Genomic DNA, 17,772 nt, shown 5'->3' with positions numbered 1-17,772 from the left:
GTGCTGTCAGCTTCCGCGCTGAGGAGACTCCATTAACTACACTGGAGTTACACCAGAATAAATGAGAAGACACTAAGGACTGCAGCCTTCAAAGACAAAGATACACAAAATGGGATATTTTATAAGCATCTTTTCTTAGATTCTTGAAGAGTTTATTTTAGCAAGGCAGGAGATCTTCTCTTTCCACTGAAAACTGTTGACAACAAGCACCACTCACTGCAGCTGTAAAATTTTAGTTGTGACAATGTTTACAGCAGTTCAGATACAACTTCAAAATGACAGCTCTGCTGCGGTGGAAGGACTATCAGAAAAGGGAGCAGCCCCTGTTGTTTAACAAATGTTAACAAATGTCTTTCCTTTATTTTATCTGTGTGAAAAGAAACATCCCACAGTTCACTTATCTGATCCTAATGTCACCTGAGAGTAAAGTTCATGTCAGACAAAGAGTAATCACAGAATAATAAGTATACACTTACCAACCGTATCCATTAGTAAATTAAATTACTGTGATTTTTGGCAGCAAGGGAGAGCTAGGTTAGACATTAGAAATCATTTTGAACCGTAAGGATAGCAAAGCAATAGATTAATTTGCCTGGGGAGGTTGTGGAGCCTCTATCACATGGGATTTTTAGAGCTCATTAGAAAAACATCTGTCAGGAATGTACCTGGCAATTTGTTTTGTTTTAGGAGTAGGGGCAGAGGAGAACAGGATGACTGCTCAAGATCTCTGCTAGCCCTGCTTTCTAAGATCCCTATAGAAGTCAACACTGAACACTATAATTTTCTAACAGCTGTTTCACTGACACAAAGCTCAATTAAATGACCCTTCAGTGAGGTCATAAGTTTTCAGTGCTGACCAAGTCCAGTCTAAAGAGGATCATCAGTGGAAAGACTCAAAGTTTTATGGGAACCTGGGGGATTTATTTTACATAAACTATCCATTCAGGTAAGTAAATCCCACTGAAGGCAAGCCACCAGGCATTTTAGGAAGAATCAACTGACCTGGTTTCATATCCACAGCAAAATAAGCCATCTTACTGCAACTCTAATCTTTAAAGAGAGAGCTAATGATACATTTTTCCTGTGGATTAATGAGTCAATTGTGGGTTTTCAGACAATGAGATATAAATCTAGCCAGGGTGGTAAGTCTAGGATGGTGCCTAGATTTCACGCAAATGGACACCAGTTTGCAAAAGGAGGGTTCAGAGGGCAGCCAGCACCCACATCCACGGAGACGAAGCTTGCTTTCAGCACCCTGGACAAGATCCGGGTGCCCCTTGGGGTTCCAATGGGACATGGACCCCACATGGCAAGGCGCTCCTTACTCCTGGCTGCCAAAGCTGTGATGCTACCAGGCACGGAAAGACCCAGGGTCCTTCCATCAGTGGCGCCTGCCTTTTTGGATGTCAGAGCAGAACTCGGTAGGATGCACCAAGACTAGACCTGCCAGTGCAAGAGCTAATAGAGAGATGTGAATCATTTGCAGATGATATAATTACCTGGGGTTTCCACCCGCCGGTAATGGTAGGGGTTAATGCACACTTCTTTTTGTTTTGAGCCAAACGGGAACTCACAACATTCCAGTGGTTTCAACTCATGGTGAGATTGTAAATCAGGCCAGCGCCACACTCTGCAGTATATGACGTGGGGAAGCCCCTTGCGGTGAGACACCTGCAGTCGCCCATCCAAGGAACGTGGGATTGTGACACATTTACTGGGCTGACCCGGGCAGCTCAGAGCCCTTTCCAGTTCTTCCATGGCACCTTTTTTCTTCTTTAACTTCTTCACCAAGGAATCAACAGCTTTTTCTGCCCACTTTTCCTCTTCATCTCCTTGTTTCCAGCCCAGCAGCCTTTTCACTGCAGGGCTGGTGAAGGAGAACAAGGAACTGATAGGGGTGCTGGAGTGCATAAGAAGCAGAGATTACACACGAGCGGCAACGGAAGCACGAATCACTCTCTTGCCTTGCAAGGCTTGCACAGAGTTTCCACAATACTGAGATGGATGCTTCCTTCAAGGCAAGGTTCTTCCACACATAAGTTTTTGTAGTCTTAGGCACTGGTTACAAGTAGTCCAGTAGGGTGGGTCTCAGAACTTTCCAAACATCAAGAAACTGCTGAAGAAGCCTGGAATAACAACACAATACATCATTAGGCTTCACACACTCCTTTCATTGTTCCCTCAATAAAATCTTTTGAAAGAGAAATGATTCAAAATGTGTATTTAATTCTCAATGGTTTTCTGTTTGTTTTTTGCTGTTTATCTTGGGTCCAAGACTCTCCTCCCCACTACCCTCCATGCTCATTTTAGAGTTGGACCTTGGAAAGCATTGTGTCCCATCACTTCAATTTGTGAGTTTAATGCACTAGACAAATTGTCGAAGGGTTGGGGTTATATTTGCTACAAAAGAAAATGTACCTTTATTTTTTTATGCTGGTAGCTATAGGGTCAGCTCAAGCATCTTGTACAAAATTTAATCTGTAATACCAAATTTTATGGAAGTAATGAGTAGAATATTTTTCTGATTTCAACTCCCTCTCTGCCTCTCCAATCCTACTCGACTGTCAGGAGTTGTAAAATATTAACTGCAAAATTAATTTAAAATTCAACTACTCACAGATTTCATTTAGTGCCTTTGAAAGATCTATCACTATTCTCTAAGCTTATTTACATTGTCTCATATGCAAGAGAAAACCTTGTTTGCCTAGCCAGTCTGTTTCAGTCTCTCCAACAATTCAAAGTTTTTTGGATGAAAATCACAGGCTTTTGGACACAGTTTGTGCTGGATGGATCCTCAGTTATTTCTGCTAGGAGTTGCTACATCTGACAAAGCCCAACAGAAAGAGTTTAGTTCTTGAGGGTTTTTCTTTTTTTTTCTTTTTTTTTTTTTTTTTTTAAATGTAGCTGGAGCCAGTCTAATTTTAGCTGAAAATGACATATTTTCACTGACTGGCACTCTAAGGAAAAACGTTCTTGTATGTCAAGCTACTTACTGCTTTAAATATACTTTATAGACCCCCTGTGCATACCAAGTCCAAAGGTCTGAAATATACGGAGGGCACTTAAAGCAGGAGGTGGGGGCAGCTTCCACATGGATGCCTCCAGAGAAGCAGCTCTGTGACTGCCCTACTCCACCCTTATGGGAGGACTTCGGTCCTTCTTGCCGCCCACCAGGAAAGGCCTGGACACTCAACACAGCTTATATACAGCCACTGAGGAGACAGAGAGATATTGCCCAGTGTTGAGAGCAGCAGGGCTTCACAAACCATATTATTCTGCAGTTTCCTTAAATGCACAGCTCTTGTAAGAGTTCAAAGGGCACTTGGGGACACCAAGTGCAGGCACAAGTACAACATATTGAGACAGGAGGCCAATCCCAAAGACTGGTTCCTTGGCATAGTCTGATATGCTCAGCACCACACAGCTCTGGAGCATGCTGCAGGGTAAGCACACATGGCCCAGGGCATCAGAGCCTCTTAGACAACGTGCAATGTTTGCTGAGGACCAATAACTGCCTAGAGCTGTTTTCCTCCCAGACCTTCTGTTTTGTTCTCATGCCCATTCCTCTGCCCCACTGTGTCACCCTTTAAGACGCCCAGCACCCTGAGAAATGCAGATACACGTAAACATAAGGAACTTTTTCCCTTCTTCCATGAGAGCACCAATGATGAGGGTAGGGGCTCAAATTCCCAAATGCCTTCCACAGAGCTAGGGAGATGGAAGCACTTGGCCCCATGGAAGAGAAAGCATAAAAGCGATTCTTTGGCATGTCACAAGCCCCAGCAGCAGCTGCTATTCCCCCAGGAGATTCATATTTCAAGCACCAGCGGACAAAAGGCTGCATGAGAATATGAACAGAGGGACTACAAAACTGGAAGGAAGAGCAAGCACACCTTGCTTCAGGCACCCACCACAGCATTGAGCTCTGGCTTATATAATTTCTAGATTATTAATCTATGTATATGTCCAGTTGTCCTCAACTGTCAAGAGAGGGTCTTGAGAGCACGGCAGAAATCCCCTCACTCGTGCCATTCAGCAATCAATGATCGATTCTACGGGACTGCCCAAACTTTTCTCACCATGCAAAGAGAAGCTTCGGATTCCAGATTTTTTCCCTACTCTGTATTAGTAAAAATCCAATGACCTGGAGCATTTCACTGGATAGTTACTAATGCCTTGTAGTCAATACTGAAGTCTATTCCAAACACTTAGAGGGTACATGTCAGAATGAAATAAGTTCAGAATGATTTATCACAGGGAAAAACCCTCAAGGTGCTTGTAAAACATAATGTGGATAAAACTTAGGCAGGCAGTCTCCAGCCTTTGTGGGAGCAGGCTCAGCCTACAGAGCCCAGCCCCAGCCCCATCTAGGCATCCCATGCAGTGGAGGTGTCTGTCCCTCGCTGCCCTGGTGAGAACTTGGGGAGGATCCACCACCACACTACTGTCATTACTTGGCAGCACCAACCCCATCCTCACCCGAGAAAATGAAACAATGCTGGGATCTCTGTGGATCAGCCCTGAAAGCAGCAACAGGAAGTGAAGGAGAGCCTGGGATGAAAGCCCACAGGACCAGCAGTGGTGTAGAAGTCTCTGCTCCAGGCTGAGAGGGAAAATGGCTCACACTTCTTATCTGAGGGGGTCTCCCAGGCGTTAGCGTGTGTAAACAACTGCCCCTGATAAGTTAGCGCAACATTAAAATCATCAGATATGAAAACGTACATGTTCACGTAAAAGTATTGTCCCCGAGATTTTCTTTTCCATTTTGACCAAGGTTTTAAATAAACACATTAATCTCGTTCAGTCAAATTAAATAACTCAACAGTGACATCAGTATGAGTCTGAGCACTATTGTTGCTAGTGGGAGAGCCGCCAAGACTATGTGTATAAAAGCAAAAGCCGTGCTTTGCAGACCATGTGATGTAGGCTCAGATAAGTACATTGCACAATTTCCTACCGTGCTCCCCCCACTTTCTTCTAAAATCTTTTTTTCCCTGAATTCAACTGACATACAAAATATAAATGGTATTAAATAAACTAACCAGCTTTCAAATAATATTATTATCAGAACATCCTAGTTTAATGTTATTAAATTACATAATACTGCATATTATTCAGCAGCCTAAGCCATGTCTTGCTAGGCTTAGATACTCCATTATGAAATACCTAGGCAGACACTCAGCTCCAGGGCTGTAATGATAGAGAGGTCAATTCACAATTTAATTTTAACAGTCTTTCAGGACAGTAGTTGCTTAAGCTGTATGCCTTTTGTAACAGGCAACTTGCCTACCCAACTGGAAACTTCCAGCATTGAAACGTTTCAAAACCACGTTTGATGTATTTTCCGTGCTCATGATCCATCATGTTTTCAATGCTCATCGCTTGAGAGTGGCACGGGGGGAGGGAAGCGTTACAGTTTTGATCCATAACCCCACCACACGTATCAAGCCCTGGGCCATACCATGATGGGAGTTCTGGTCTGGTCACCTCTATCTCCCTCAGTGACAATATGATGTACTATCGTCAGTATGAGTCAGGCATCATTCAGGGTACATCGCTAACACAATTCCCTCCTCTGGGAGTACAAGGAAGGCGTTGTCTATCTGTCAGGTAGAGTGACTGGTCAAGACCAAACATAGTCAGTCTTCCATGCTGTAAATCTTTATTCCATTGCCAAGTTTAGCCTAAGATTTCAAGCTTGCTTTAGGGGAGAGACAGAAGACATATGGCATGTGAGCATGGACCCACCCTTTTGTTTCTGTGGTTTGCAGGAGCAGGAGAAGGTGGAACTGGAAATGCTTCAGTTCACTTGCTCCACTCTTCCTAAACATAAGGTGCCTACCTTAGCTATGGCTACACTAGTGCTGGGGAACATTTCTGAGTGTGGGAACTTGATTATCTATAGCATAAATTATTACCACAGTATCTGAAATGGCTTTGGTCTGTGCCAGCAGCACTCTACCAAATAACTCTTGTGCATGGTTCAGGAGTTAGCAGGGACCAGAAGAAGTCTGCATAGAGCCACCCTGTTTTGAAGGGTGAGACAGCCATTGCATGGAAGCAAGCCTCTCCATCCCAGCTGGGCTCAAGCTGAGCCTCAAGAACAGTATCAGGCATGTTTCATTTACTAGTAAGAAAACAGCCTTTCAGTAGAATTTACTGAGCCACATAAACATGTCCAGATTGTTGACACTCATATCTGACCCAGTCACCCTCAAGTCCCTAAATATGTACTTGATAAAAACATGCATGTACATGGCATGAACCATTACACGCAAAAGTAAACACCTAGAAAAAATCAGCAAAACCAGGCACCGCATACAGCTAATGCTGGGTGAGATGAGTCTCACCTCAAGTCTGAGTGATTGCCAGGCTAAGACCCAGCAACATGGACACGGGGTGAAGGGGACGGGGATACTTTCTCCTACTCCTAAACCCATTTTTCATCCCCCAGTGTAGAATTAGCCCATAAGTCCTCAAGTTAGGAGGAGTGGAAAAGTTTCCTGGAGTTCCTGCAGGAACTCCACTACAGTAACTTCCACTGTGCTACTAAAGAGCCTGACACACCGAGAACACAGAAAACAGATGAAACACCATCATCATGGGCTTGCTGATTCCTGACCTGAGCGAGGTGCTGCTGAAGTCAGTAAGAGGGGTTCCAGAGCTTGTGCAAATTAAACATGCCCTCCTTTGTGTCTCATGTGGCAGCATGCTGACACCTCCACCATGGAAAGATTTTGGGAAATTCAGATTTTGCTTAATGTAAAAACGATCCACTGCATTGGGAAAGATTCACACCACCCGTCAGCAGAATGTCTGTGCGGGCCAACACGCTGATGAAGTTCCCCTCTAATTCAATTCCCATGGGCATAGCAGGGGAATTGTACCAGTCCTCGTTACATTTCACTCTAAGCGCTGTGCAGAAGTCAAAGAGGAAAACCGCACAGATGCTGGCAAAAACATGCTTAAAACACAACTGTGTAAAAGCACAGTGCCTAACCTCCCTCAAAAGCGTATCTGTGCACGTGTGTGTAAGTGCACGTGTATGCAGATGTGTGTATGCATCTGGTCTTGGAATAAAGCTCCAAGACACTGCCTCCACTCAGAGTGCCTGCCTTGGCTAACTGAGCCGTGAGAGGCATGGCTATCAGTCTTGAAAACGGCTGACATCATCAGTCTCGGTGTCACTGCAACAGCTAAGTAAGGCCACAGAGGGAGATTTCTCAGAGGGTCGTCTAGACATAAGCTGTGCAGTTCTTGGAGATGCATGCGGCTGGAAAATGGAGTAGTGAGACAATTATAGCTGGAAGTCTGCCGCTCGGTGACTAAATCACAACAGAATTGGAAGGGAGAAAATTATTTCAGTCAAACAACGTAAAGAGGAATGCTGTGAACATGCACTTGGTTAGTTATTTTTACCTAGCACTGATTCAGTTACTTCTGCCTACTATGAAAGAGAGAAGCATGTGAGTTTTCTCAGGGTAATCAAGTCCTGATTTGGTTTCAAATGTGTCCAGTTGGCAGCAACCAGCATGCACCTAGAGCTGGCAAAGAACCTCCACATCATCACTGCCACTCACTATGGGAATCTTCCACACATTAGCACGGGAAAGGACTTTTAAATCAATCAATCAATCAGTCAATCAATAAAAGTGTGTTTACAAATGCTTGGGCCTCAAATGAGCAATGAACCTCAGCAACCTTGCCCTGAGCCTGCTCCTGCACCTGACCCTGAAGCATCTATCCTGGCACCAGCGTTTTGCAGGCACAGCAGATCAGAGCTGGGCAGGAGAGGTTTCACACATGCATTCAGTCTGGAAGAGCGGCGTGGAAGTGCCTGAGCTGCACAGCCACCATTGCTGCTGCTCCAGTAACCAGCTTATGGCTCGGGAACGGTGGCCACATGTTATTCTTGATGCATGTAAATCACTTCAAAAGACTCATGTTCCACTTGTGGCACCCACAACATCATTTGGGATCCCTTGGGGCTTCTTGTTGTGCTTGGGACCAGCCAGACAAGGGTGCTGTTATGAACCTATCTGAAACCACTGTCTTTTGCACCCAACAAACTACAGTGAATGAATTATTCATTACAATGTTACCGAGTTCTTCCCCAACCACAGAACCTGACACCCAGGGTTTTAATTAAATGGGATGTAAAGAAGGTTGTTCTTTTTTTTTTAATTAAGAAACTAAATTTCTTCCTGGTTTAACACTGGACTGCTCCAATTGAAAACAGCTGCAATGATAGGAGGTGAAGTACTTGAGACTCAAATTTATCCATGTTTCACACAGCCCTGGCAACATCTCATTGTTTATTCCTGTAAGCTTAAATGAATAATGCAAACTTCTGAAACTAATTTTCTCATTTTTTTTCAAGTTTGTTCTGAAAGCCCTTCTACACTGAATTTTATCTGAAGCCATCAATATCAAAGAACAAATCTCACAGTGCTTCATGCCTCTCCAGCCACTCGTCCACACTGTGGAGTCTTCACTGAACTCACTGCCTCCCAGATAAAGTAAGGGCAAAATTTGATGCCAATGCCTAAAAATCTATGACATCCAAATAATTTCTCTGAGTTCGTGGAATCACTCAAATATTACCTCATCTACTCAGCATCATTAGGCTTCTCTTGACAGGAATAACACATTCTCATTTGATACAAAGAAGGAAACAAGTACATAAGCCGCACACCTTAACACAGCTACATAAACTTCCATAGGCCAAACACTTGCAGATGTGTTTAAGAGGCATAAATTCTGCCACAAAAGAATATTAAGTACCCAGCTCACTTTTGGTATGCCCATGATGCCTGCCTGGGAAGGGATGTACCAGTTCCTGCGGTGGGACCGCTCTGGGTGAGCACATTGACAGATGCTTCAACAAAGCTTCATTAGTGTGACTTAAGATGGGGGAAAAGAGACGGGCGTGGACATGGTAACAATACACTAATGTGCAAAAGGCTGATGCAAGCAGGATAGGAGCAATGTGTCTGTACGTCCACTTGAAGAAACGGGGAGAACATATGAGTAGGATAGCTATGCGTGGGGATAGTTACCACTGCTAGAGGTCTGTGAGTGCAGATTACACAGCTTTCTTCAAGAATAACTGTGCTGGCCTTGGGGAGGAAGAAGGGACTGGAAAATCCCTTGAGATGAGCCCTTCTGATCCTATGTCCCCTACTATCACCAAGCAAAAGAGCCCCTCTCAGGTGCAGCACTAGGTTAACATGGCTACACTGGCTTTGGCCCCTGGGCTACCTGCATCCTGCTGCTCAGGGTAAACCCAAACCAGAGGGCTAGGACGTTCTCACTGATTTTTGCCTTTGAAAATCTCCCACAATATTTGAAGGCACCCCACAAAATTACCACAAGTCTGTGCAAAAATACGAAACTGGACCAATTTATCACTATGATCTCTCTTTGACTGCACTTCCTTCCTCGGTATTAATTTTTGAAGGAAACCAGTGACTGTGATGTTTATATGGAATGAACTGCGCTGTGTTCCCTGGCTGGGCCACAACGAAGTTTCTGAGATGCAATGCCACAGGGACACATCCTCTTCTCTGCCCCACGCCCTGCTCCCCGCAGGCAGGAGGAAGACCCATTCACCCAGTCCCTGCCTTGTCCCTTCCTGCGGCTGCCTTGCTCAGGCTCAGACCAGCAGCTCTGAGGAAGAGCCCCTCTCTCAGCTGCCTTCCTCCCGCAGAGCCGGAGGCTAAGGAGCACACGTGCCATGCGGGAGCTCGGAGGACATATTTGTGGGAGAAGGCAGGAGGCAGTGGGATATGATGGGGAGGTGCATCAACCTGCTCTGGGGAGCCAAAATGTCTTCTCATAGCTCTGGTTATCCCCATTTTATAGACAGTCAGTCCTGCATTCCTCACATACCCACCATTCCCAGAGAAACTGTAGCAAAGCCCATCGGTGTTTCTAAAAATGGAACAGTTGGAAATACGCAAAAAATAGAGTTCCTGCTTTTAAAATAAACGCTGACTCGTCTCTAATACAAAGCATGCAGCCAAGTGCCTCCAGAACAAACACTTCACAAAGGAAGAAGGGGACTAGAAAAGAATTTCAGCTTCATTGCTGGCCTAAAGTTTATATCCACGCTAATCATATCCAGTAATCCTCGTTATCAATCACCGGCATTCTTGGAGCCATTCCCAAATACCCATTTTAGGAAAAGGATTTGCTTAGAGTTAGACATTAAGAATCTTGTGAATAAGGATACATCAAAGAACAATTACTTCACCAAGGATGTGGCGCTCAAGTAAGATGGGAACCTTTCCTGAAAGTTTAGTGTCTTAAGTTGTCAGAAAGGAATGCACTTTTGGAGCTCTGGTTGTACTTTTACAGTGCACACGGGGGAAACAGATGAAGCAAATGTTCTCCTCGTGGTGTACGGTAGCACATCCCATCTACCTAACAGGAGACCTGAGGGCCAGCTGCGTGAGGTTCAGCATGGTGCTGGATACCTTCATTTCCTGGGGGAATACACAGAACTGATGGGAGGCTGGCTCCCGCTGGCAGATCGGCGAGGTCTGATCCTGGCGATGGAAACTCTGGCACCTAGTTCTCCCCATGCAAGGACTGCATCTCATGCTTTTGAGATCTGCTGCCTAGGTGTGCCAGGTATCAAATGCCACAACGACAGAGATAACCTGTGGCACCGGGAGTTAGCTGGGGAGTCTGTTGCCTCTAAGCACCCCAGATTGACAGGGCACCCCCAGCCATGCTCCCAGCTGTAGCCTGGCACAGAGGCTCCCTGCCTAACACCCAAGGTCCCAGAGACAGAAAGACATCTGGGAGGTCTGCCTGAAGGGTTACTTATGCAGTTGTGGTGTTAACACAGCAGCCATCTTTTGCAGAAGATGTAGCATCACAGTTTGGCAAATGAAATATAGATCAATAGAACATATAGATCATCAATAAAATACTCAAAAGGAACAACTTCCAGAAGTGCCTCCTCTTTGACTGACAGCAGGCCTGGTGAGGGAGAAGCAGTACTGCCAGCCACCTCTCCTTCCTCACAGGTGAGAAAGCCTGGCCAAGTGTATATGGAGGGATATGTTTCACACACAAAAGGCTTTCCGTATACATCATGTTAGCAGTTTTCCATGGAATCACATTAGCATTTCATTGTGTTCAAACCGTATCACATTCAAATCTGTTTTTCCTAAAAGGCTTTCATTGTGCATCACTGTGGGAAATTGCTAATGCAATAAGATTGACATATAGGTTCTCCAGCATGAACATCCGCAGTAATCTGTGCTAATTGAGCCCTCAGTGGCTTGTGAAACCCTGCAGGGGGGAGGAAGAGTGGAGCATCCACAGGGCCTACCTCTTGGAGAACTGCAAAAAATAAGAGTGTGGAGGACAGGGAAGCACTGATATTAGTGTGTTTTATCCATGTAAAGATCTGATTCAGTGGCAGTGATTGCCTTGGACAAGGGGCCAATGCTCCCAAGCAACAGCACTGAGGCATTTTCCATGAAAAATATCTGGATATGCTCGGACTCTCTATGGAAGTTATTTCACAACAACAGGATTAAGAACAAAAGGAGCAAGAACTTGTCTATCTAGTTCCCTCCTGTGGGGGGAAAGGAGGAGGCGGCTGGCCATTCCCAGTGGCTTCAGCTGAAGATGTGGGTGCTCAGCTTCTCTGCAAACCAGAACACTTGCTTATGAGATTAAACAGGCTTCATATGCCCACATTTGAGCCTGGGAGTATAAAATGAGGGCTGGATTCTCTTTAGCATGTAAGATGACATGACATGCTAACAACCAGCTTCAGGAAACACACAATGCTGAGCAAAAGGCAGAAACAGGGCCCTGAGTATTTAAAACAAACATGTCTCTCTTCAGCAAACCCACTCCAGGAGTCTGAGGAATACCCCGTCTCTCCAAGGCTGTTTCTGCCCTTCCTCTCCCCTCCTAGCACTCAGCTCTGCCCCACGCAGCCCCTCGAGCCCAAGAGTCCCAAGCAGGTTACCACCAAGAAGCCTTGGTCCCAGCATCAGTCCCGTAGGACATGCAGTAGGGCAGGCATGGGAGTCTCAGGCTGCTGCCTCACACAAGAATGAATTTTGGTTTTTCTACTCTAGATGTCCCTGTGGAGGCCTCATGCCCTGCATGAAGTAATTCAAGATCTGTTGATGAGAGAGAGATAAATTAGCTACCTCATATGTGCTGCAGGGTAAGAAACTGCACATTGGCAGCTGGGCCAGAATAATTTGACAGAGACAAGTAGGTTTGGATAGGCCAGGCCAGCAAATAACCATAAGGGAGTCTTGAAAAGCCACATGAACTACTTGTGCCTCCAGTCAGTTCAGCACCTACTGGGCAGCATGTGGGATCGCATCCTGCCACAGGCCTCTGGGTAAATGGTTTTCCCTCAGGTGCCTCGATTTCTGCATCTGTCATACAGGTACCCTGATGGAGACAGCTTTGTAAAGCACTATGAACTCTCCTGATGAGGAATGCTGCACAGGAATGCTTAAAAACAAAAAAAAAAGGGTTTTTTGTTAGAAGGAAAAGACACACAAAAAGATTAAGTATTGTTGAAATGTACTGACCTCAGGAGCAGGGTTATTTGCGTTATAAAGGATTCTTCATTACAGGGAGCTTTGCTATTAGCAGATACCACTTTCTGGAAAGGGTACCACCACCGCCGACTCCCTGCCTGCTGTTCTTCACAGCACGGCTGTGCGACCGAGTACAACACCAGACCAAACACACACAGAATAACCGTTACCAAGAAATGACCAATCTTGCTCCCATTGTAGCCAGGTAAGAGGGTGAAAGGAAGCCTGAAGCAGAACAAACTGTAAAGACCCAAGGGTCTGTTAATTTTCTTTCCTCCTCATTTCTCTCTTTCAGTGGACAGTGAGTTTGAAGCCAGTAGTCCTGGGGGACTCTGGAAGTGGGGAACATTTTCAAAGCCTAAACAAAGACCAGGTGTATCGAGAGACTCCAGAATGGGAGTCAGCAGGGAGACATTTCAGAAAGAAAAGCAAAAGACACATGATTTTGGCAGGGGTCGTGCTGACTGGGAGCAGAACGTAGGTGGGAGAAAAGAGCTTGTTGGGAAACGGGAGGTTGCAGTATCAAGCTGGAAGGTTGCCACAGTGTGGACTAATGCTTTGGCAGCTGCAAACAAAAGGAAGGAGGAATATAAGAAGTAACATGAAGAAAAAGTGTCAGGAGACATCTGGGAGTACCAAGATCTGTGAGGAAACAGAAGAGTCACAGATGATGTTAAGTTTGGCAGAGGGGAGGATGGTGATGCTACTGACAAGGAAAAAGAGTGGGAAGGAAACAAGTTCTGGAGAAAAGGATGTGGGAAAGATAAGACATTTCTCCTCCCAGTCAGAAACACACCTTGATCTTAATGCTGTCTCAGAAAAACAGAGATCGATTATCAGATTTTCTTCTTCTGTTTTGTGTTTTTATGTAGGGGCAGCCGCATAAACTGGGAAATTGACTCCACTCCGTGTCCACCTCCACCGTGTCCTTGCTGTGCCCTTGTCCAGAGGAGCTGAAGCTCAAAGGAAACTGCTCAACCTTACATCTGTCTACGATGTTGCAATAGTTCTTGCAGAAACCTGCAAGTGGTTCTGTAGAACGATCTGTCTAAAAATCACAGGTATCTGCACAAAACTTGGGCAGATAATGTTTCACCTGCTTCGATTTAAGCGCATACATGTATTAGTCAGGATCTCAGCCCGGGCTCTGATCCCGCAGTCTATTAGATCCACTCATCTGCAAAAGCACAGCAAGGTTTTCAGCTGCTGTAATAAATACACAGGGCCCTAGACTCTTTAATTCACCTCTTCATCTGTAAAATTCCCACAGTATTAACCATTCAAACATTATAGACAAAATATAAGATGGGAAAAAATTTCAGATATTTTTGAAAAATTAATTTTATTATACTGTATTCAGAGTCTAATGCTTCCTTACAACAAATGTTCTCAAAGACAGTAATAGGACAGCAATGATTCTCTCAAATTGTCATTGTTATTACTATCTTTTGCTGTTAATGTACAATAACACTAATGATTCTTTATACCTGCCTGCAGCAGGAAACCAGGCAGTCTACCATAACAACCTTTCCTATGTATGTTTTTGCTGTGCTGTTTTCAGTTAAAATATTTACGATCTGTTTTTTTTTTTCTTTCTCCCCCATCCCTGTAATTATCATTCGTAAGGGGTATATTGCACAGCAAATGGAATCTCTGTACACTTTCACTATATTTTTTGCAGCAGACAAATTACCCAGAGCATATATATTTTTCCCGTTCTGCCTCCCCTTATTCTGTTAAGTTTCTTTGAAACAGGATGCCTAGTACTGCTGATGCTGGGATTACTATTAGCTGGTATCAGCACTGGTGATAAACTCTAGCTAGTGTTTTGGTTAGAGGTCACTTGTAATTGGTAGCCATTGTCCTTTGAATTTAACAATGGAAAAATAAAACTTTATCAAGACAGATTAGCCTGGCCATCAAAATTACAGCACTTTAGCATTCAGGAGAGAGGATTACATGACACACTATCTCCCGGGCTGATAACAGCAGATAGCTAAGGATTCAAATGCGAGATGCAGAAAGTCTGTAAAAAGGAGAGAAAGGAGGATTAACTGTCCAAATGTTATGTGATACGTTATACTGACTCTTCTACACTCCTGTTTTACCAAGTTCGGCCTCGTCTTGTACCCGCTGGAGAAAACATGGGGCACTACTACCAGTTTCCATGAGAGTAGCTTCCAAACCAAAGGTGCTACCCAGTTCCTCTACACACATCCCCACCTTCTGCAGATATCTGGCACGTGTGTGCATGCCTCTTAGCCTTGGGCAGGTGCGTTAATAAAATATTAATACTCAACTTCTTCACAAAGTTGTGCAGTTGACAGCTTTGTGCGTATTTGTTGCACTTGCTGCACGTAAATAAAAGCTTCTCTCTCCAACTCCTATCAATTTATAAATCCTGATTATCATAAGGATTCATGATAAAATACACTTGACCCTTATTCCAGTCATCTTTGCAGAATTACTGTTTATCAGCTTATGTGCGAGTTAACAAAGTGAAGAAGAAAATGTTTTTAACGCCATCACAAAGGACAGACGAGAATGGGAACTACTGCCGAACTCAGTAAATACAATAGAAGGTATCCTTCTTGATACGACTCACTTTAAATACATTTTTGGGCATGTTTATTTTAGCTACTATGTCAAATTAGCTCAATATTTAAAAAAAAAACACAACAAACCACAAACATCTCCAGCCTTTGCTTTAAAATCTAACAGGAAGCAAACATGAACCAGCCAGACACTGGTACTTATCAAATCTGAAAGAAGGGAGCTGTCTGGCTGGATTAAAACGGATGAGGTTTGTTTGAGTGATGACATTTGTCCTACCATTGCTGAAGGGAAGAATTTTGCAGCGCTTTCTTCAGCTTATACTCCTGAAGATGAGAAGATTACTCCTACCGCACAAATACATGCACGTATAAAGATGCACATTTCCACACACTGGAGATACAAAGTACTGAAACTTGCGTTATCTGCAGTGTCCTTCCCAAACTGCCGCAAACTTGAATACATTCCCAAGTCGTGCACATCATTTCCCACTTCTGCCAAGGGAGACCTCATTCACTGAAAAGTTGACCATTCCAGGCTGAAAATTTTTTTCACTAATTTATAAAACTCAAGTAACTAACAGAGCGCGTGTGTGTGCGCGCGCGTGTCCATGTGTCTGTCATTTATTTTTATTCCCACTAATGCCTCTTTTAAAGCAGATCTGGCTAGCATCAAATAAATTTACCCATAAAGTAAAAGTAGGAAAACACAGTTACCACACAATATCGGAATTGTTACAAATGAGCCGAACTTTGAATTCCCTCCGCTTAGAGCTGCCCAGGCACGGAGATAAAATTACAATAATTCATAATTTGCCATATCGAGGGCTATTGGTTTTGGAAATGTTGGTTACTTGCTAACAAGTAACGTTTTAACTTAGGGCCAAAAAAAAGAAAGTGCCCGTTTCTAGCTGGAATACAAACCCAAATCCCAGCAATTCTGCTCCGTTTTGCTTGGGAGCGTGTCCAGGAGCGGGATTTCTTGAAGAGAAAATAACCTCTGAAAGGAAAAGTATTTCCAAACATGTCATGTGGGTTTTTGTTGGGTTTGTTTTTTTTTTTTTCCCCCCTCCTACTTAAACGAGAAGGAAAGAAATCCTAACAGCGGGAAGACTTGTCAGCGTTTAGCCATCCATAAAAATGTTTTTTCCCCGCGCTCCTCCTTTCGCTGGCAGTGCTGGCGTCGGTTTGTCTCATCTCGCTGCTGCCCCAGCCCCGGCCCCGGCCCCCGCCCGCACACCGCCCCAGCGCAGCGGGGCCGGGGCCGGCAGCCGCGGGGACACCGGCCGGGGGCTGCCCCGCCGGGCGCACGGGGGGATGCTGCGGCCCGCCGCCGCCCCGGGAGCCGGCACAGCACGGCACGGCACGGCACGGCACGGCACGGCACGGGGAAGGATGCGGAGCAGCCCCGGCGGGAAGTTTAGGGCAGCGGCGGCGGCGGGACCGTCCCCGCTGTTCCCCCCCGCCCTTCCCGGGACGCGGCCGGGAGCCCCGGTTCTTACCTGCCAGCGGGCGCGGGCTGGGGTCTCGGCGCGCCGCGGGCGGGAGCGGGGCTGCAGCTGCGCGGCGGCGGCGGCGGCGGCGGGGCCAGGGCGCAGCGGCAGCGGCAGCAGCAGCCCCGGCCGGCGTCAGTCAGGCGGGAGCCGCCAGCCTGTATTAGTGCGCCGGGCTGGACCGCGGCCAGCAGCGCCGCTGCCGCTGGCCCGCCCCTGCGCCCCCCCGCCGCGCCGCCCCGCGCTCACACACACTCTCACACTCTCGCAGTCTCACGCATACACACTCACGCGTACACACTCTCACACACACAGCGTGCACCCCTCAGCACCCACACACGCCGGTCTCCCCACCACACGCTGCCCCCCCCCCCCCCCCCCCGGGAGCGCACCCCCACCAGAGACGTTGAGTTCACCCCCTCAAACACGCGGACGCGGTCAGCCCCTTCACAGAGTTCACCCCACGGCACAGACACCCCCACGCCCCCACAATCCCCCCTTCACACCCCTGTCTCACACACAGCTCACCCCCCGGCACACACTCGCCCCCAGCCCGGCGTCCCGCGGGACAGCAGCCGCCTCAGGCGCCGCCATTTCTCCACTCCGCGGCTCCCCGCTGAGGGGGCTCCCCCATCCCGGCCCGGCGCGGCCCAAGGCGCAACGCGAGGCTGGCGGCAGAGGCCGGGCCTGGGGCTGTCTGGGGTCGGCGAGGCTTCTGTATGTGACAGAGCCTCTGCCCGGTGCCCCCACAGCCAGCCCTTCGCCTACGGCCCCTCACACAAGCCTCCGAGCACCCGAGGATGGCCACAGTGGTCAAGCAGGGCGCGGGGCAACTTCACCTCCATCCTGCACCACTCTGGGTGATGCTGACCCGGCTTTTGGACACAGGGGACAAACTGGCTGTGGGGGGAGACTGGGAAGATGTCCCTCTGGGGCAGCTGGACAGCAGCAGAGGGATCTGGGGGCCAGGCTGCGCCTTCCGACCGCGGGCTGTGCGGAGGCCACCGGCTCTCCCCAGGTGTGCCCTTGGCTTCTCCGCCTGGATGCCGCACCGGGGCTGTCACCTGCGTGGGGTGTCCTACAGAAATCCCCTTCATCCCGTATTCGCACCAGCGTTTGGGGCCATGGCAGCCAGTGCTG

The 17,772-nt window shown here is 46.7% G+C and overlaps 1 protein-coding gene across 4 annotated transcripts in view; it reads right to left on the bottom strand.

Annotated features, from left to right (window-relative positions):
- The window catches only part of SMAD9 (SMAD family member 9), a 43,814-nt gene extending 27,099 nt beyond the window's left edge, over positions 1-16,715 (bottom strand). For 3 of the 4 annotated variants that reach the window (XM_087756586.1, XM_087756590.1, XM_087756589.1), the window contains exons 1-2: positions 16,642-16,715; positions 1,500-2,126 (exon numbers count right to left, since the gene is read on the bottom strand). In XM_087756586.1, the coding sequence (XP_087612712.1) occupies positions 1,500-1,911 (412 nt within the window). In that variant the 5' untranslated portion in view covers positions 1,912-2,126; positions 16,642-16,715. Of the gene's footprint in view, positions 1-1,499; positions 2,127-16,063; positions 16,138-16,641 lie in introns of those variants that run through there. The other variant, XM_087756587.1, reaches the window with a different exon arrangement.
- Positions 16,716-17,772: the final 1,057 nt, after the last annotated feature.

Source organism: Nipponia nippon, unplaced genomic scaffold (genome assembly GCF_047370975.1).
Source record: "Nipponia nippon isolate SJK-2023a ecotype South Korea unplaced genomic scaffold, ASM4737097v1 scaffold_2, whole genome shotgun sequence".
NCBI classification, from domain to species: Eukaryota; Metazoa; Chordata; class Aves; order Pelecaniformes; family Threskiornithidae; genus Nipponia; species Nipponia nippon.
This window is presented reverse-complemented; position numbering and strand designations above follow the sequence as displayed.